We start from the raw sequence: 21959 nt of genomic DNA on the forward strand, positions 1-21959 counted from the left end.
AGAAAGTAACAGGGACACAGTATGTGGTCCTGAAGTTAAGGTACCCAGTACTTGGCTTCTCCAGTGGTAAATGCCTCTTTTTCTTTTTTTTTTTTTTTAAAGACATCACAGCGTGGCTTAACAAGTGGTGCTAGATCCGCGTCCAGGATCTAAACCTGAGAACGTGGGGCTGCTAAACTAGAGTGTACAAACTTAACCACTACGCCACCGGGCCAGCCCCTAAAGTAAAGTTTTAAAATGGAAAATACTTCCTTCAATTTTATGTGTCAAAAATGGCACACAAATGGATAACTTCCTTAGTACATTTGTTTGAGTTATAACAACAAAAACAGCTGTAGTTTTTTAGGATTACTTAGAGTATATAAATACTCAAGTGTATAAATAAGGAGTGTGTCTAAGAATTATTCACTTGGCTTTGTAAATAGTAAATAAGCAATCCACGTTTGTAAGGACTGCAATTAGGAAGCTTCAAGGGATATTTTGGAACTTCTAGGTCAACTTAAATTTATAGATAGGGAAGCTGAGGTGTGGAGAGGAAGATTGACACTTCTAAATTAGCGTGATGAGTCAGAATTTGGGTCTGTGAAATCTTGGAAGCACCACCCTTCTATTAATTATAAACTTCATATCTTTTCTGAATTTCTTGTGTTATTGTTGAAATAGGACTTGACATTTGTTCTTTCTCTTCTATGATTCATTCATTTATTCACTCATTCCATAACGAATTGCTTCCTAGTGCCAGACAGTTTCCTAGTTAACTGAATGAAAAAGAAATCCTGTTCTCATAGTGCTTTATGTTTTTGTGGAAAGTACAACTTCATAGGCTGCTGTGAAAATTAAATGAGTTAGTATATATAAGACACAGCCTGTGAAATTGCATCTCCTAGCATCATCCTGGTTTATAGATGAGGACATGGAAAGTACGGAGAAGATACGTTAACTTGCTCAGGATCACACAGCCAGTGAGTGGCAGAGCTGGATTCCATGTAGGCAGTCAAGCCTGCAGACCGTCTCCTTTACCTCTGTCCTGCATCAAAAACCTTGGCAAAAATGGTAAAGACTGAACTAGCCAAGGCAACATGGGGACCTGTATAGCAGGCAGTGATCTTTAGGACTGCTAGAGAATTTAGGTGGCCCTTACCAGGCCTTGGGCAACAATTTGGACCTGACCTACAAGAGTCAGTCAGTCTTCTCCAACTGTTCCCTTTTTTTTAAGGGAACAATGGATAAAGCAAGGATCCTTGTAACCTGTGAAGCCATATTTGAGTTCTCTCTTCTCCGTTTGACTTTGCAAAGCCACTTTTTTTTTTTTCTTGAGAAGAATAATGCCTATTATCCCAAGGAATCATCGTGAGGCTCAAATGATGAAGATGGAAACTTTTTGCAAATTGGGTTCTATGCCTTTGCTACCTGGTTTCTAGGTGTCTCTTTTCAGTGTTTTTGGTGGTTGGCCTATATGTTTAGGCCATATAGGCCAACCAAGTGTATGAAGAAGTGATGCATGCTATTGAGAAGAACACTTGGTTCTAGGAGTCCTTGGTTATAAATTCTAGTTCAACCACCTCCTCTTGGTCTCTCTTTTTGTCCCCTGAGGCTATATTATCTCCATGTTTTCAAATCTTGAGCCCCTAAGATTTATGAGTAATCTGTAAAATGTTTATGAAGTATGAAGTGAGAGGTAAATGTTAAGGTCCTGTTGTTCTGTAATTTTGATGATGAAGAGTATAGAGTCCTTGAACAAATATGAGTGACAAGGGACGGCTGCAAAATCAATTATGCTCCAGTGATTTTTTCCCCCTCCTCTCGAAATGACAAGTCCTCCTTGCCCTGCCAGGGGAAGTTCATTTGGTGTTAGCCATCATGCTTACAGCTATGACTCAGTTGTGCCAGCTAGGTGAGCAAAACCACACTGATGAGAAACTTGGGGCCCATTTCTTCTAACTTGAATGCGCCTAACTCTTTTGGTACATCGTGAAAGTCATTTCATTTGTGTTCTAAATTTCTGCTTAGATGGGGAATTTTCGGGCTTCTCCAAGCGTGGTTAGCTTGCTGAACCAGATGGTGCTGTAATGAATTATTTCTATGTTTGTTAATTTCATTGAATTCTGACCTCCTTAAGGGCTGGGGCCACATCAGTACATATGTGCTTGCATGCCTAGCACCTTTCATGATGCCTGGGAAATACTATACGACCAATAAGTATTTGATAAATAAGTGAAAGAGCTTATTAGCAAAATACAAAATAGGTGATATAATGATTTTTTTCAGGAAATGTAATCATAATCCCAGACATCAAAGTTAGCAGCCTCTAGCCATACCTGGACCACCTCTCATAGATGTCATCTTCTAGGACTTTGTATCCTATGAGTCTCATTCTAAGGGAATAAGACTATTTCTAAGTGATTAACTTTACAAAATTCATATAGCAATCTCCATTTTGTAAATAAACAAAATCCACCCAGAGACCCATTTCACCTGTCATTTCCATTTTTTAAAAACCACATTTCATAAAAATTTCACATATTTGCATTCAACTTAAGTACTATCTTGTCATTTTTTTCCTCTTCATATATCATAGGTTTTTCTCTTTTTATTGTTCTCTAGAGGAGTCAGCAAACTTTTTCTCTGGGCCAGATAGTAAATGTTTTAGGCTTTGTGGACCTTGTGGCCTCTGGCAGCTGCTCAGTTCTGCCGCCGTAGCATAGAAGCAACCACAGACAGTGCATAAACAAGTGGGCCTGGCTCTGATCCCCTCAACTATATTTATACGGCAGGCAGCCTTCCCCAGCCTTAGTTTGCTCATTTCTCTCCTAACAGAACTCATATTTATCATTTAAAATATTATATGATATTCCTTTGAGTTATTAATTTACTTAATCATTTTTATACTTGAACATTTAGGACATTCTCTTGTTCTCAAGTTTTGTTTTTAACTTTTCTGTCCTGCTGCAATGAACCTCTTCCTGTGTTTAGTATTTTTTTCCATTTGTATGTATTTGACGATTTCTATATGGGAGATCTCAAGAACTCTTAAAGCCCTGTCAGACTGCTTTCTAAAACAGCCGAGGTGGGGGGTGGGCAGTGGATTAGCCTCAGCTGGCCTGTCTGACCAGCATGCAACACAGAAAAGGGAACATGATCCGGAGCCTGGGTCAAAGAGAAACACTGACTAGAACTCTATGAGATTTAGGCTGCATCATGTAAGGTTTCCAATATTAAACTGCTTTTGGTCTATAAAAATAGCAGTTTTGTGTAGTTGAGCATAATAAATACAAATTTTATTAACCTTTTCACACAGCGCACCCTCTAACGTGGCAGCCTGATCATGTCCTGGGCCTTGATTTCAGTCTTCCTTGTCCTGAGTTGGGGCTTTCACAGGGCCTTGAGTGGTGAGTTGGACTCTTGCTAGTGAAGACATTCTTAGCCAGAGGGCGATGGATGGGCTTCATGATATCATGAACCACCAAGATAGAAGCAAGATGTGTGAATGGGTAGCTATAGTAACTTATCCTGTGCTCTGTAGCTTAGTGGGCGATGAATCCTGGGATTCAGATCCAGCTCTCCTGCATTCTAAGTCCGTAGATTTTCAACTCTACCCCTAAATATGATTTGAATTCAGAGAGAGATGCAATAAGGTAATTTTACCTTTAAGTACAGTTAAGCCCACACATTCCTCTAAACTCGGGGTTTGCAAACTATAGGCCTGTTTTTGTAAATAAAGTTTTCTTGGAACACAGTCTAGTTCATTTATTCATGTGTTCCCTGTGCACCTTTTACATTGCAGTGGCAGAGTTGAGTGCTTGTGACAGAGGCCTTATAGCCTGCAAACCTTAAGATATTTACTGGCCCTTAAAAAAGAAGTTTGCCAAGCCCTGTACACAGTTAAAGTAGTATTGGTTATGTTAGATTAGGAATCTGTAAACTACCACCTGTGGGCCAAAACCAACCTACTGTGTACTCTTGTAAAGGACAGCATTGAAACGCAGCTGACCACTGTGCTGATTAATTTCTGTGTTGTGTTCGACTGCTTTTGTGTTTTGGTTCCATTAAGTCAATGCCTGAAACTGTCTTTCCCCCAGTGCCCCCTCATAGAAATTTAGCACGCATTTTTCCTTTCTTCCTTCCACACTCCTCTCTCATTCTGGGTTATGTGTCCCCCCTCCACGAGGAGATGTTATAACATGAGGGTTTTTAGACTCTGGAGTCAAAGCATCTGAGTTCAAATCCTGGATCTATCACTTTATACTTATTTTTCTCTACTAACATTGAAATAAGACAAAGGCCCCTATTAGTGAAATAAAGAGGAGGGAATATTTAATAATCAGGTTGCTTTAGTTTGCTCATGATCAGAATATCCTATTAAATTGGAGGATTGACAGAATAAAGGATTTTGTTTAGTTCTACAGGAAATTTTCATCATTTGTTTTGTACTTTGCTGGAGTGATTCTTCTCTGAGTGGAAAAGTATGATCTGACAGACTGAGCAAAATTTTGTTTTTGCCGCTTAACAGCTCTGTTTCCATAGGTGGGAGCTACGCATCCTCCCTGAGCTCAGCCTCCACTTTCTCACTGTAAAATAAGGTTATAGCTGCCTGCCTCCTCACAGGCTTACTGTGGCAGTAAATGAGGTAACTTTTGGAAAATGCCTGGCAAGTGGCCCATGCTCTAAAAACGTTAGTTTCTTTCCCTGCCTTCCATTCCCAAGTGTTTTGTTATGTAGATTTTGTTTGGTGGCCAACAATGCTACTCACATAAACGTTTATTTCTCTTCCTTTTCTAGATTAATTCTCAGGATGTAAGCTCTCAGGCGAAAGTTTTTGATTTGGTTGGCAGAGGCTGGCCCCTAAGGTGAACCGAAAAAGGGATGTCTTTAATGTGAATGGGAACCAGAGAAATGGACCTGAGAGTTGAACACAGACTCACTCGGCCTTTCCTTCCTTTATTTGGTCACAGTATGAAGAAGAGGGCATCCAGGTAACCAGTTACTGCAATGAGACGATGCCTGGCTGGGTGCATGATGTGCTGGGCCGAAACTGGGCTTGTTTCACCGGAAGCAAGGTGGGGACCACCTCTGAGACCATGAGCAAGAAGACAGCAAACCTTAAGAGTCTCTCGGAAAAGTGAGTTGTCACCAGTGAAAGATACATTTAGTTTTGTTTTATGGTATGTATAAGTATGTGTGTATGTTAATTCGTGGAAAATTTTGTTTTGATTACATAGAATTTATTTGTCTTTGAAACCTAAGCCACGTTATATAAAACTTTACTGGGAAAATAGTTTGATTGATGTCATTGAGGGAAGAAAGTATTTTTTTCAAAGCACTGCAGAAGTAATGGACCAATGATAGCTTTAAAGAAAATTTATGTAAAGGACTACAGAATTGCAGTAACGAATAGAGAAAAAACATTTTATTATTGCCATGTAAAAACATGTTGCATAATACTTGCAAACACATATGTTTCTATTACAGCAAATGTAGGCAATACTAACTGAACATAAATTTTAAACCTGGCAAAAGTATCTGAAGTTAAAATTCCTAGTATTTATGTAGTGTCCTTGTATGCTAGGGCTGCCATAACAAGTACCACAGCCTGAATGGCTTAAATCACAGACATTTATTTTCTCACAGTTCTAGAGGCTGGAAGTCCAAGATCAAAGTGTTGGCAGGTTTGGTTTCTTCTGAGGCCTCTCTCTTTGGCTTACAGATGGCCACCTTCTTGCTGTGTCCTCACAGGATCGTCCCTCTGTGTCCTAATCTCCTCTTCTTATAAGAACACCAGTCGTATTGGAGCAGGGCCCACCCATATGACTTCATTTTACCTTAATTTCTTCCTCTGTAAGGCCCTGTCTCCATATTCAGTCCCATTCTGAGGTACTCGAGGTTAGCGCTTCAACATGGGAATTTTGGGAGGACACAGTTCAGCCTGTAACATGCAGTTAATATTTTGTTAAGTTGGGTCCACTTTGAGCCACACAACAAGAGATTTCAGACTCTATTCATTTTGGAAGGAAAAGATAAATGAATATTATCGGTAGCAACTTCTTCTGTTTTGTTTCATTGTGAAATCCACTGAAAGGAGCCGTGAACGGATCATCCAAAGCCAGGCCACACTGGCAACGAATGTCTGCAGCAGAGGGGAGGGGACGTGAGTTCAAAGAGGATGAATTGCACTTGTCTGGGAAAGTGCTGACCGAGATCTAGACTAATTCATCCCCTCCATTTTGAGTTTAGCTTTTAAATTGCTTTGCTTGTCTTGATCCTGGAGCAACACATTTCCTAGTAAGCTGTTTACTTTCCGCTCTGCCATTTACGTGTACTATGTACTATTGTGCTTTTTTTGATATTTCAAACATTGCCTCCTTTAATGAAGAAGCTGCTAACTGGAATGCTCAGAACCTGTATTGCCTCACGGGTAAGTGAGCATTGGGACTAAATTACCATCAAGGTCTCTTTCAGCTCTTAATGAGCTGTTATTCCCACAGTAAGGGACATTATTTTTAATCTCCTTGGATCTTCAACACTGAAAATAATAATGTTTAAGACCTAGTTTGTCATTACTGTAATGCACATGGCGTATGAGGTTATGATAAAGAAAGGGAAGTAAGCGTAGTTACTGCTTCTCAAATGCTTAGAGTCAATGAAATGACTCTCATCAGTGGCAAATATGTCAAGATAGACCTTAAAATTTACTCTTGTGTCTAAAGAAACAACTGTAACTCGCTTTTGTTGTGTGTTAGTGTGTCAGAAATAAGATACAGGCAGTTTTATAATCTCATGAAGGTACCTCTCTGGTGTCATATTTTGCAACAAGTGGAAAAGAACTTTGATAAAAACATAAAAACATTATTATCAATGTGAGTGTACACTTTTATTATTATTTTCTGTGCTACCAGGTTCTCTGACTGTATCAAAATACTTTCTCTGTGAACATCTAATTTAAAAGAGAAAGAAAAGTTCACGGTATGCCTAAGATGTTCCTCAGGTTACAGGTATCTTGCTTTGCATGGTTCAATGTTAATGGAAGTCTTGGATAGTGAGTCACATTTAAGCCACAGAATCTTTTTTAATAGAAATAATATGGTGAATTCTATAATTCCTGGCACCTGGCGCATAGGTGCGATACATGTTTAAATTAAATGAGCAATCAACTCCGTTAAGTTTTTGCTTTGTAAACATGCTCTTTGTTTGTTAGATTTATTTATATCCATATCCAAGCGTACAACATCAGATAAACCAGTGCTTCTCAAATTTTAATGTCACTGTGAATCACCTGGGGATCTTATTAAAATATGCAGATTCTGATTCAGGTGGTTTAGGTTGGATACTTAGAGTCTGCGTTTCTAACAGGATTCCAGGTGCTGCTGCTGATACTGGTTCAAGAACCAAATTTAAGTAATAAGGATATAAAACTTTTCTTTGCATCATGTGGTTATAGTGCCTTCCTCGCTGGATGTGTGTTGTAACCAGTTTCTGCTGTAATCTGCCTTTTTTATTATTACAAAGTTATAAAGGTGCATTGTAGAAATTGTAATGGGGAGCAGGTGATGATCCTCTGTCACCACTCAGAAATAACCGTGGTTGGCTTTTTTTAATGTACTTATAGTATAAATATATATACTTTCATAGAAATTGATTAATTCTGTCTAAACTTCCTTGATATCCTGATTTTTAAATTTAATATAGTGTGAACACTCTTCCATATCACTAAATAATCTTCCAAACATTTTTACTGAATAAACTTTATAGTAAATGAAGGACCATTATTGATTTAATCAATCCCTTATCTTACAGCATTTACTTAGGTTGTTTACAATCTATCACCAGTATGAAAGTGTTTCACTGAACGTCCTTATACATATCTTAGTTAACTTGAACTTTTATTTTCATAGGAGACATTCCACTTCCAGGCTATTTATATATATACAGATATAGATAAATAGATTGATATATTCAGCCGTCTTCCTGAAAGTTTATACCACTTTCCACTTAGGCCCAGAGTATAAGAATGCTTATTTTGATGGAGTCTATTTACATCCGTAAAGATTATATCTGAAGCTGTCTTACTTTTGTTGGCAGGCATTCTAATAGGCTCTACAAATATAACCACGACTTTGTGAAAGCCATCAATGCTGCTCAGAAGTCTTGGACTGCAACCACATACATGGAGTATGAGACCCTTACCCTGAAAGAGATGGTTAGGAGAGGTGGTGGCCACAGCCGGAGAATCCCAAGGTAATAAAGCACATCTCTTCATCACTAATAGGGATCTTTATGTTGAATGACATCCTCCCTTCCAGCCAGCTCTCTCCGGGTTTCCCACCGTTTTATTGGTCATCCAACTTAAACTTTTCATGTTATCTTTGTTCTGACTGTCTCCCTCTCCTATTCGTTCATACTCTAATGCTCTCTAAGTCCTTTTCATGGGCTTTGCTTTCACAGTGTCTGACGCTTCCATTACTCTCTTTCCATTTCCTACGCTCTGACTTAGGGCTTTGTCATTTCTCTCCTGCATTATGGATCAGCCTCCTGTCTCCCTGGTCCTGTCTCTTTGGTCTCTTTTCCTCCTTGTCCCAGTTCTTAGCTGTTCTATGAAATACTACCAGTTTTATCTTCCTATACATAGCTATGATTGAGTTACTACCTATTGTCTAATGAATACATTTCGCCTGGCCACCAAAGCCATCTAAATTTGACCATAACTATATTTACTACCTTGATCTAAGTTCAAACAATGACACATAGTTGCTGAAAACATTCCTTTCGTTTTCCTCCATTCATAACACTCCTTTTGCCTCAAATACCCCTCAACTTGCCTATAAAAGCTGTCACATTAGCCACCTGTAAAAATTTCCAAACCTTTTCTCTATTTTAACATCCAGCAAAAAATGTTCCATATTTATCAATAGATCTGTACTACCCTCAGCCAGATGTGGCATTTCCCTTCTTTAGCATATGTACCCCGTGGTATATTTCTTTGGGAAAATATGTCATCCTTTGAATTTATGTAGTCAGGAATTTGGTAGATTTCTTTTATTCCTTCAAAGCTATAGCTGAATTTGGCAGAGTATGTAGTCTCTTAACATTTGTTAAATGGTCACGGCTATTCTGGTGATATGCCATACCTTGCTTCAGAAGAAATTGATATAACTGAAGGGGCAGCGGACTGGAAACCAGTGGGAAGCCAATGGGAGTCAATAAAATTGTCTAGATAGGTTATTTTCCCTTAGTAGGTTGAAACATTTTCCAATGTTGAGAGAATACAATGATGATTTCCTTTACGTCTGTAGGGTCCTTGGTTCCAATTTTATTGTTTGAGCAGGCAGTGTTCAATTAATTAATTAATCAATGGCTCGATTAATTGTTAACTAAAACGCATTGCCAACTTTTTCATCTGGCTAGTAATCCTGATGTTGGCATTTTTCAACTGTGAGACTGTATGGAGTTTTTTCCTATCCAGCTGATGGTATTCTTGTAATTCTGCCCCTTTCTCAAAAGAATCCTACACAGTATTTCTCGGAGTGTATTCTAAGGAATTATTCATGCATGAGATGCTCTGGTTAATCGAAATTAGGAGAGAGAGCGTAGCGTATCCCTTCTCAGAGTTGCTACAGTGAAAGAGTCTTACTGTGTGTGTCTGCGACAGGAAGTTGCGAGCTGTTCAAAAAACATCCAGAGGAGCATCAGGGGAGGTGTTGTCAGCATGTGAGCCCAGAGAGACTGGGGCTCTTGCCTGAAAGGTTTGAGCCTCAGACACAACTGCTTTGCCATATGTCATCTCCCGTATTTCTGAGGAACTCTTTCTGTGTGTGTGTGTGAGGAAGATTGGCCATGAGCTAACATCTGTTGCCAATCTTCCTCTTTTTGCTTGAGGAAGATTGTCACTGAGCTAACATCTGTGTCAGTCTTCCTCTATTTGTTATGTGGGACGCCACCACAGCATGGCCTGAGAAGCTGTGCTTGGTCTGTAACCGGGATCCAAACCTGTGAATCCTAGGCTGTCGAAGCAGAATGTGTGAACTTAACCACTTTGCCACTGGGTCAGCCCTGCTGAGGAAGTCTTTTGTATTTGATTCTTTCTCCTTCAACCCAACTACCTTTATTTTAGAGAAGGGCTAGCTTTATGAAGGGCTGCTTTTTATGTGTGTGTTTTTGTTATGTTTTGGTTTGGTTTTTTTTGGTGAGGAAGATTGGCCCTGAGCTAACATCTGTGCCAATCTTCCTCTATTTTGTATGTGGGATGCTGCTATGGTGTGGCTTGATGAGTGGTGTGTAGGTCTGCACCTGGGATCCGAACCCATCAACCCCAGGCTACTAAAGCAGAATTCGCAAACTTAACCACCGTGCCACCAAGCTGGCCGTGAAGGGCTGCTTTTAAGTCTTAAGTCTCCATAGAATATTTAAGATAAGGAGATGGAATTGAGTGCAGTGCGAAATATTGAAGGAGACATTGTGGTCTAGCTGCTGGTTTTCAGTAGCATTTTTGGATAAATTAGTTCTAAGAATCCAATGACATAATAAAAACTCTCAGAGAGTCTTAACTTGAGGTTTAGGGAGTTTGTGAAACTGCTGAAATTATAGAAAAATTTAGTGTGTATGGACATCTCTCTGAGTCCAGAGCTTTCACCAGATTCTTAAAGAATGTGGACCTAAATGATTAAGAGCTAATGAGGTGTAGCGTATTATAATGTTAGTAATTCTCACTTCTCAATCTCCCACGTTCCTCTTGCTCTCTTCCTTTTCACACCGTTGAGCTTTAGTTGTCACGTTGTTTTTGTCTGTGTGCACATTGATGGGCAAACACTCTGCCTTATAGGGTGGTAGGAAGAAGGAAGTTAACATTTAAATGCCTGTTTTGTGCCAGATAGTAGCTTAAAGGTATCAGTATCATATTTAGTCCTCTTAATGGCATGGATGATGGTGATGGTAGTTATTGGTTGAGTCTCCTGATCTCTCAGTGTGAAATCACAGAAACTGTTTCCTTCCAGAATTTGTTTACACCTGGTTTTTATTCGTAAATCTCAGACAAAATATCTAAGGTTTGTTTTTTGGTTTGGTTTTTCCCCACCCTATATCTAAAATTTTCCACGGTGCTTAGCTTTTTATGTACCTTGGTTATTCCATGGTCATGATCCAAGTTGTATGTTTTATAACATCACTATAGCGTCTTTGTACTTGTTTTGGTAATTTCTGTATGTTTCATGTCTCTTAATGCTGTCTTTCGTATGGTCAAAGACCACCTCATGCTCATCTCTGTGTTACGTAGAGCTTCTAGCAGTGTACCTGGCTTAGTTAATGTTTTAGTGAAAACTTAATTGACATTTCTGTACGTAACATGCTCTCTATTCTTTATAAGTTTTAAGGTCATGATTGCTAGTCATGAGGGATTTTTTTTTCTCTCTCCATTTCGTTTTACTTCCATTTTATCTTAGTGTTAACTTATATCATCTCTAAGAGAAGTGTGTGAGAGAGGAAACCAAGTGGGAATAATTGCAGAGGACATGAAGACATCCAGAAAGAATCTTTGCCAGTGACTAAATTGGAACCTGGTGAAAAACCAACTGGGTAACCACTGAAAAGTTAGAACAGTGTGGTATGACAATGCTGAATGGAATAAGAAATTCAAGTAGTTTACAGTAACAGAAAAATACATGTTACCACAGTGTGACAATAGTGCCCTAACAAAAGAGTTGACGGAGCACAGAGAGTGAGTTTTTGTTAGGGGCTGATGGAGGGTAGGGGCTGCTCTCTGAGCTGTCCTTAAAGTTAGAGGTTAGGAAAAACTCGAAGGGGATTTCTTCTAAGCGGTGTGCAACCAGGCATGTTAGAGAAAAGGAGCAACAGCACCAAGATGTGGAACACTGCGGGCATTTGACAGACTTGGGGAAACTCCAAGAAGTCTAGTGTGTCAAGAGGTAGAATGCTGTTTGTTTGTTTTCAATCTGTAATACAGGGAAGCTGACAGAACACTTGTCTCATTTCCAGAAAATGTCTATCCATCATTCATCGTGCCAGGCAACTCTCCTTTTCTTGTCTTATTTTCCAACCATATCATGTGAGGTGTAGTTCTGTAATGATGAAGCAGTTTTGTCTGTTGTTTATGGAGCTAATCTGCCTACTTTCTACTTATACCTTTTATTTCTGTGCCTGCTTCACTTCCTTTATAGTCACTTCACTATCTCCTGAGTCACCCATCAGTAATACCTCTGTTTTCTCTGTATCCTTTCTAGGCCATGTTCAACTTCCCATCTCTTCTTTCTTGGTCAAAATCTGTCAGAAGTAAGAGAATGCAACTATTTAGGCATACTAAAAATAACATCACAGGGGCTGGCCCCGTGGTGTAGTGGTTCGCATGCTCTGCTTCTGCAGCCTGGGGTTCACAGGTTCAGAATCCGGGTGCAGACCTACATAGACACTGCTTGTGAAGCCTTGCTGTGGCAGCGTCCCACATGTAAAATAGAGGAAGATTGGCAGAGATGTTAGCTCAGCAACAGTCTTCCTCAAGCAAAAAGAGGAAGATTGGCAACAGATGTTAGCTCGTGGCCAATCTTCCTCACCAAAAATATAAAACATTTTTAAAAAATAACATCACAGTGATTACAAAACCAGTGTCATTTCATAGGATTGAGTTACTAGATCTTGAAAAAGAAATGGATAATGGAAACCATTTACACGACTTAGTTGTGTAACTGACACATTGTGTAACAGACACTTTATTGCATGATAGACATCTTGAAACACTGATGGGACAACTGCTGTTTGGGTCTGATCCTAGAGCCTAGCCAGCCAGGTGGTTGAAATCATGGAATTAGAGCTTAGGAAATCATCCTCGAAGGAAAGACTATATATTGACGTCGCCTGTGTATTTCCATCCTAGGCCCAAACCTGCACCACTAACTGCTGAAATACAGGAAAAGATTTTACATTTGCCGACATCTTGGGACTGGAGAAATGTTCACGGTATTAATTATGTTTCCCCTGTTCGAAACCAAGGTAAAAAGGAAAGTCTGCTTTTCCATTAATTCATCCTGAAATATTTACTGAACATTTGCTGTGTGCTAGGCTCTGGGGTAGATTCTGGGGATGCAGAGAGAAGGGGGCATGATCCACTTTAGTAAAGAAATGGACAATATATGGCCAATGAATACTCACTTCTTCCTTTTGTATCCATGACGTGCTTTGGTAATAAATAGTCTCTCCAGCTGGGCTCGGCATTTCTTCGGTCTCCTTCTCAGTGTATGTTCCAGTAGCTAATGAAATTAATCAGAGTGATCTGCAAGCCCAACTCATTTGCTCTCCTAGTAGGAGAGACTAGTGTAGGAACAAAGAATTGCACACAGCTCAAATTGGTCTTCCTTCTGCAAGAGGTTTGCTGGAATCCTTCTTTGCTATTTGTCTTCCCACTCTCTCCCCACTCCCCCGCCTGACATTATTTAGTCTTTAATTGCTATAGAAGCGCAGAAGATGGATCCTAGAAATTTGTTCTGGTAAAGTAGATTTTTGTGAGCTTTTTAAAGACCTTTCAATTCACTTTATGTCAGAATATAACATATGGTAATAAGTATTAACGCAGCTTCCTGAATGGTGGCCTGGGAGCAGAGCCCAGGTTTACCAAAAGCATCCCTTTAATTGTATTTTACCAGGTATTTTCAGAAATTGGATACAGGATGAGTAGGTTTAATAGTTCTTCCTCTAATAGCACTTGATAGAAATTATCTTGTTATCCTCAATTTTGGCCAACAATAACTTGGAGAATCATTTATACAATACTCAGGTTCACTATTTCTAAGCTCATCTGAAAGATAATTATAGTACACATGACTGATTTGTTACTGTAAAATAGGTGTAGTATTTGCTGTCTGGAAACATTCTGATTAGTGTCTCCTGAGAGTGTTATAAATTAATGCTGAAAGATAAATTGTTCTTCCCCTTTCTAAAAATCCGGTGATTATCAGCCTCTCCCACTTCTCAGCGTTTACCACTGACCCTTCAGTTCCGTCCTCACTGAATTCTTGCCAAGTGTTCTGAACATGCAGGGCTTTGAGCAGGTCTGTAGCAGCGAGTCAGCAAACTTCCTGTCCGCCATCTGACACCAGAGGTCTCATCTCATCTCTTTCCTTTGTACCAGTTTTTCTGAGACCTTTCTGCACTAGAGAAAGTGTGGCTCCTGAAATCCTTCCCTACCTTTTCTTTCTTGGGAAGGACTTCCTTGGAAAGGAGGGGTTGGAAATGAGAGAAATTTGAAGGTAATTGAGAAATGAATGGAACATGAAATGAAAGGGGTGATGTTAAGAGAGGATTAAAATTTATCCTCAAGTAGATTCCCTATACTTATTTGAGAGGGTTAAGTGTAAATACTGCATGTCAGGTGTTGATTATTGAGGGCCTGGTACATGGTTGCTTCTGCTGTGTTGCAGTGTTTATAGAGCATCCAACATGTTAGGAAATTCTTGTTTCATGGCCAAGGATATAAAGACTAATATGACATGGTCCTTGTCCTAGAGACTTACAGTTTAGCAAGACCTTCAAGCAAAACACTAAAATACAATATGATAAACTGCTTTGATAAAGTGTTTTTAAAGTTCACTTGGGAGCATAGAAGGTTGAAAGAAAAGTTTAGTTTCACTCACTTTCCAAAAGATATGATTGAGTGATGAGACTGTAATTCAAAGGAAGGAAATCAGACTTTCTAAAGCCAAGTTCTTTGACACTGGTTTTCTTGTAACTTGGTAAATCTATTATTGTCTCCAGTTTTGCATATTTTTCGAGTGTTATAAATAGGATAGATTGGATAGCTTTGATAGCTTTGATAGATTAATTGCTTTTGAATTGATCCCTCGTCTGTAGTATCTTATCAGATACTTGAGAAAGTAATGTACTTAGAGGTTCCTCTTTTGACTTCCTTTTGGTTTTCTGTACTTTAGCTTGGGAAAAAATTATTTTCTCTTCCTGCTAACTGGGCTGCTTGGAAATTTCCACTAACTTGAAGAATACCAAGTATTCTACATAACCCAGAATTCAAAATTACCCACAGTTAAGGGAATTCACAACGTTTTCTATTCAAAGCACAAATCAAGATTGATGAAAAAAGAAATATTGGAAGGAAAAATGAGATTTTTACCGTTCTGCTTGAAAACAGCTTTAAGCTCCAGCGTTCTAGCTAGATTTACTTTGAAGTGCAAGAAGGAAGAGAGGCTAGGCAATTGGAAGATGGGAACTTTCTTTGTTCTTCTCCCAGCTGTGCTGTCTTTATTTATTATTGTGCCTTCAAGAGAGAAGGGGAGTGTCTCTCAGGTCGCATCAATTAGGAAATGCAGAATGTTTTCCTAATGTTTAAAATCTGGTTCATTTAAGTCTCGTTCTATATACATTTATGCTCTAGAGCTGGAAGGCAGGGACTCTAAGCAGTCTGCCTCACCCTATTCATTTTCCACACAAAATAAAACAGAAATGCCAAAAAGGTCAAGTGGCCTGCCCAGAATCACATCGCTGAGTGACAAGGTGAGAGAGAGAGGGGAAAAGAAAGCCAGAAAAGAACCCTTACTCCTTACTCCTCGTTCAGTGTGTTCTCCACTGTTGGAAGGTGCAGCTGAACATAGTTAAACTATGTGGCGATCATATTGTCTCAGTGAGATTGTGGAAATTTGATTACTGCAGAGCTCTGCTAAGCCAGAGCCCCTTCTTATTCTTTTTTGCATCATACTCTTCTTAAGGGATAATGGTCCTTTTAGAATCTGGATTCTGGCCTTGACTTTTGGAAAGAGGCATTGGTTACCTTGGCAGCTGACACAGTTCTTCTGGGAACATCAGGGGCTTGGGGAAGCTTATCTCCTTTCCTCATTCCTGTGATTTCTCTGTTAACAGAGCACATTCTGAGCCCTTGAATGTTCATGTGGCCTGTCCTGCCACAGTGCTGGATGTTCAGATGATAATGTCATGGTTAATACCAAGAGAGATTACTTCTGTGGCTGCCATGAGCCAGGAATGAAAATGGGGCCATTTCCAGACTCTCTGGGGTGTTATTTATTATAAGACCTGATGTCTTATTAAAGGAACACTGGCTTTGGCTATTACTATCACTCATCTAGTTCTTTGCCATTCTGTCATTTGAAAGAGGGATCCTAAGGAGAGTAGTATTTGGGTGGTTTTAAAAGCAAAATGTACAAGTTAATTTGGGTTTATCTAGTAACTAGATGATGGAGAAAGAAAATTTAAAGCTTTTTTAAAGCAGATACAGACCTATAAACAGAATAGGACACTAGTCCTGCATTGGGAGACACTCAGCTGCTAGCACCTGCCATCTCTTAGCCTTGTGACTTTGGACAGATCATTGCTTCTCTCTGAGTCTCAGTGTATGCATTATCAAGTGAGTAGGTTGCACGCTAGATGAATTCCAAGGCCCTCTTCCGAGTGTTTTTCTTCTAATCTTTATAATTTAGGTGATCCTTCAGCAGCAAAAGCAGTGTATGGTATGGATAAATCTAACGCATTTGTGGGAGAATTTTGGAGAACATCAGAAATGATAGCAGTTAAATGGTAGTAGAGCTCTAATAGACCCTAAGTCTAGGCCCTGTGGTATTGTTGAACTACTTAGAGAAAGCTCACATTAGCACCTAGGGTTCTGTCTCCTTTATAGCTTAGAAACAAGTTGACTTTTTCCACTGGTGTCACTTGCTTTCCTGGATGTAAATATTTATCCACTTGTTCATAACTTGACTTTTCTTTCTACAAACATGCACTGAATTCCTTCATTACATCAGGCATCAAGACGAAGTAAACACATTTCCTGTGAACACTCAAGGAAAGTCACAGTTTAGTTCGAGGAAAACAACGGAAGTAATTCAAGTAGAGTTTAGCACGTTGGAGGCTGAGCACAGACTATCCTAGCGTAGACTATCCTGGCTTTCCTTTGTACTGAGGGAAGGCCGTGAAGCAAGTCACCTGGAGAAAGGAAAAACAACATTCCTGATAATATTTGAATATGTAATATTCTTTTGAATACTTTTCTGTCTAAGGAAGGCAGTTATTAAATTACTAAATTCAGATTTAATAAAGAGAACAAAAGCAGCATTCTCTTTATGTAGGATGAATTTTTTGAATTGTAATATTGTCTGTTCATTAATCTTATTTTAAGTGCTTAAGGGAGTACTCACCATTCAAATAATTTGGTAGCTAATAGATTAATAAATTGAATAACATATCAATTGTGTATAACTGCATTTAATGCCAGTGTCTTGGATTTGGTACAAGCATATCTCTGAAGAATTTGTATTAGTAGCAGAAGCGAAAGAGGCTGTATAATAATAGATTAAATTATGCTCCTTTCTTTCTAGAATTCTAACAAGTGGAAGTCCCAGTTTTGTTAAATACATGCCATATTTTCTTACATGTATTTCTTTTTCCCACACATATTGAAGACACATATAGAAAAATAATAATGTTTATATAAATTATCTCATAATACATTTTCCTTCTCTTGAAGTAGCAACTATATTCCTAGCATATGCTTCTTACGTAAACATGTTTTGTTCTTGCCAGAGCATCCAGGTATTCAATAAATCTGTTTTCTTTTACCTTCTTACCTCCCTCCCTTTGGCTTTTATGTTCCTCTCTCTACTTGGTGACACTGTCTCGGGGAACGTGGCTGTGTGCTGTTACGCTTTTCCCTTAGAGCCAGTCTGTTTTCCATTTCACTACCTCTATTTTCCTTATGTCTTTCCTTCCTCCTTGGCCACCTTGAATGCTGTATCCATCACTAGCGTTACTCTCTTACCTTTCTTCAGCTTTGTTGTTTCTTGCCTCCTTGACCCTGGTTAAATCCAGATCTCTACAATACACCCATCCTGAGCTATTCGTAGGGTCACTTCCACCCAACAAGTTGCTTTGGAAGATGCTGCTCTGGGGCTATTTAAAAGTTCGACTTTCACGTGTCCCTCCATAGATTTCTCTCAACCTGATGGCTCAGAATGTTGCAGACATAAATCATTTCTTCATTTTCAAGAATAGTGTCAAATACTTTGCAGAAGTTAGGAGTTTTTTTCTCCTAAAATATTCTCAAGGAAAGCCCCATGTGGTAATGTTTGCCTTTTGATGAAAAAGCTGAAATCTTAGTGTTTGCCTGCAAGGTTAGTAGTGTCTGTTGGTTGAATCCTCTTTATTGTGCTGCTCCTTATGAGCAGCAGCAGCAATACCCAATAGAAATACATTAACGTATCTCATCGACTCAAGTTTGTTTCTGTTTCTTCGTGAGTGCTTCAGAGGTCCCTTGGGTTATATAGCTTTCTTTTCCATCACCAGCATCTTGTGGAAGCTGCTACTCATTTGCTTCTATGGGTATGCTGGAAGCACGAATCCGTATCCTCACCAACAACTCTCAGACCCCAATCTTGAGTCCTCAGGAGGTTGTGTCTTGCAGCCAGTATGCTCAAGGTAAGTTGCATATTTCAGGCATTATTTACCTGCATGTAGTTGGCCTTTGTGGGTAAAGGCAGAAGGGTGGTATAGTAGAGAGCACAGGTCTCTAGTCAGAAAACCTGGGTGTACTTCTGGCCATATCACTTAGTAATGGGTGGTTTCTCATGGAATTCACCGCCCCATCCAGCAACATGTCAGTAGTTACTATGTATTGAATGAGCACTGGCTCTTAGGAGCCTTTTACATACATTACCCAACAACGCTCAAAACCCTGAAAGAGTAGATATGATCCCTGTTTATAGAGAGGAAATAGATACATTATTCTTTAATATTTTGAAGGCCACACAGCTTCTAAGCGTTAGAGTTTCGGTTCCAAGGAAGGTCTCTCTTCAAAAACTGATTCTTACTAAAACCATACTAACACTGGTTTCTCTCTAGGAGAATTTAAAAATTCTATGCATAGGCTTTCAGAACAGGACATACATAATATATGTAGAAAGCTCAGCTGCCACCGATTGAGGAAGAAACATTTCCATTTTAAAGTTTTCTTCTGTCAACCCGAGATTTGGCACTAGACGGTTCCTCAGTTCACCAGTGAAACTGCTGGTGAATGATTATTTGTCAGTGAGCCTTTCATTCTTTCTGAAATACTTATTAAACACTGACATTGTGACTTCTAGTCCCTGAGGACTCCGATGTATCAAGAGAGTCCTTACCCTCGTGGAGCTTACAGTTAAGTGAGGGAAATAGAAATTGAAGAATTAGAAGAAAAAGTACAGGGTTACAGATGTGCACAATAGGGCCAGGACTGGAGGAGGGACATGAGGAGCTGACTTAGACTTTTCTGCAGAAAGTGGTCAGAGAAGACTTCATTGAGGAAAAGCCAACGTATAGTTCTGGCTATTGAATAATGATGATAATAGCGAACTTTCATTGCTTTTACTTGAAGTAAGTAATTTAATCCTACAAGGAAGTTACTATTGCCGTCTCTGTTTTACAGATAAGTAAACAGAAGTACAGAGAAGTTAAATTCCTCACACAGCGTTGGATTTGAACCTACGTAGTCAGGCTTCAGAGCCTCCCACTTAACCATTATGTTATAGCCACCTTCCGCATCAGGTGCCAAATACATGTCTGTTAGATAGATGGAGATGAGAGGATAGGTAGCTCGCTGGCTAATGGGTGGATGAATGGAGTGACATTTAAACTAAGAACAACTTCCTAGGGTTACATAAAGAAGAATTAATGGAGTAGAAAAGACAAAAGGAAATGGGACAGTTTCTCCTGTGTCCCTTTCTAACTCTGTGTGTTATTCATCCTCAGGTTGTGAAGGTGGCTTCCCATACCTCATCGCAGGAAAGTACGCCCAAGATTTTGGGGTGGTGGAAGAGGGGTGCTTCCCCTACACAGGCACCGATTCGCCATGCAAACTGAAGAAGGACTGCTTTCGTTACTACTCCTCCGATTACCACTATGTGGGAGGTTTCTATGGGGGCTGCAATGAAGCCCTGATGAAGCTTGAGCTGGTCCATCATGGGCCCATGGCAGTTGCTTTTGAAGTCTATAATGACTTCCTCCACTACCATGACGGGATCTACCACCACACTGGTCTGAGAGACCCTTTCAACCCGTTTGAGCTGACTAATCATGCTGTTCTGCTGGTGGGCTATGGTACTGACTCAGCCTCCGGGCAGGATTACTGGATTGTTAAAAACAGCTGGGGCGCCAGCTGGGGCGAGGACGGTTACTTCCGGATCCGCAGAGGAACTGACGAGTGTGCAATAGAAAGCATAGCCATGGCAGCCACGCCAATTCCTAAATTGTAGGGTATACCTCCCAGCATTTCATACTGACCCCTGTCAGTCATGAAAGGGGATCGATGTATTCACAGACTGGAGACTTTGACAGCAGCAATTTGAGAAGATTACAAATAGATTCCTATGATGAAGATTTTTTTGCCTTTAAAATGAAAAGCGCACTTGATTTTAATGTACCTTCCCATCAACCACCAGCCAACTTTTTTCTAAGTACTCAATTAATTGAGGTTTTTACGGATGATGGTGAGCTATGAAGTAATGGATTTTGCTAATTTTGCTAATCATTTGTAATGCAAACAGGTGCTGTATTTTAAAAAATCTTTGTGAAAGCACAAGACTTATTTTTAAATTGTATACATCAGAAGGAAATATGGCAGTGATTATTAAATTTTTTTAAAATGTGTTGTAAGTGTTCAGGTGATGTGTGTTATAGAATTTATGTGCGTGTGCTTAAGAGAATTTTTACTATTGACTCCAGTTAGATTCGCTTGTGTCACTTATGTAAATACTTTAAGAAGGAAAAGGATTTTAGGGTATTTCAATTAAAAACAGCAAGCCTATGAACGTTTATGATAGGGGCATATTCAAATAATGACTAGTGAACACTAAAGTCATCTCCGGGATATTTGATGAGCCAGAGGCCATGGAGAAAAGAAATAAGAGTTTTGGCAAAAGTCTGGATATTGGTTAAAATTTCTTATGGTGTATCTTGCATTTGGAAGTATTGGTTAGCCTTCATTGGGTTAGTGGTAATGGCTTAATCAGTGGAATATTAGCATGTTAGATTTGGACAGATCTTTGGGATCGCCAAGGGATATTTCACAGTGATGTGAAACCTCTATGCTGAGTAAACACATGGCATCTACTAGAAATCATAGATCAGGCAAAACTAGGCAGTTAGAGCTCCAAATATAAACAAGAACCACCAGCCTTTTGGAGCGGGAAGGGACCCCAGAGATCATGCAATCCCACCTCTTCTTTGCACAGAAAAAGAGACTAGGACTTAGAGGGCAAGTGACTTGTCTAAGGTCACACAGCTGGTAAGTGACGGAGTCTGGATGAGAACCTAGGTCTTGTCAGTTCAGTTCTCCTTGAGAACCTCAGACACAGAATCTCAGCACTTTGCACCAGAGTATCCAGAATCACCAGGGATACCGGGTGCATGCTTGGAAATCTCACCGTGAAATGTTAAGTCTCAGAGTTTTGTTTTAAACCTCATATACTTTGTATTACAATTCACTACATTCATGACATTTTTACTTTCTTTGAACTGAAGTATTATTCCAGACGTTTGCCCCATGTTTAAAGTGTGGCTTCTTGGGCCTCCTGGCACACTGCCACATACCTTTCACCTTTTCAACACATGATGACAAAGCAGCAGGCAGTCTGAGTGGCAGGCATAGCCAAGGCCCTTAGCATCTGGAAGGCCTCCAAGGAGGTGTATTTTCTTTGTTACTTTTACTGATTGAATGTAGGTTTACTCCTCCTTCATGCCTAACCTTGTGACTATGTGAAAGTGTAAGTAGACTTTGAAATCAAGTATGAATTTATTTTTCAGTAAAATTTATAAAGATGCTACCTGTCAGCTTAACAGGAGAGATTTTATTTAACATGTAGTCATAAGCTTATCCTCTGGTTTTCTACTTGGACAGCCATCAGCTGACACATAGAAGAGCAAGTCATGAAGATGCACTGCACCCCTGCTTTTGCACAATTTCTTGAGGGGCCCTG

General features: G+C 39.5%; 1 protein-coding gene across 1 annotated transcript in view; it reads left to right on the forward strand.

Moving 5' to 3' along the window:
- Window positions 1-20632, forward strand: part of CTSC (cathepsin C) — a 37780-nt gene extending 17148 nt beyond the window's left edge. Inside the window, exons 3-7 of the mRNA XM_014867977.3 lie at window positions 4953-5119; window positions 8077-8232; window positions 12875-12990; window positions 18295-18426; window positions 19735-20632. Of these exons, the coding sequence (XP_014723463.2) occupies window positions 4953-5119; window positions 8077-8232; window positions 12875-12990; window positions 18295-18426; window positions 19735-20237 (1074 nt within the window). The 3' untranslated portion in view covers window positions 20238-20632. The remainder of the gene's footprint in view (window positions 1-4952; window positions 5120-8076; window positions 8233-12874; window positions 12991-18294; window positions 18427-19734) is intronic.
- The last annotated feature ends 1327 nt before the right edge of the window (window positions 20633-21959 follow it).

The sequence above is a fragment of the Equus asinus genome, chromosome 20 (assembly GCF_041296235.1).
Source record: "Equus asinus isolate D_3611 breed Donkey chromosome 20, EquAss-T2T_v2, whole genome shotgun sequence".
In the NCBI taxonomy this organism is placed as follows: domain Eukaryota; kingdom Metazoa; phylum Chordata; class Mammalia; order Perissodactyla; family Equidae; genus Equus; species Equus asinus.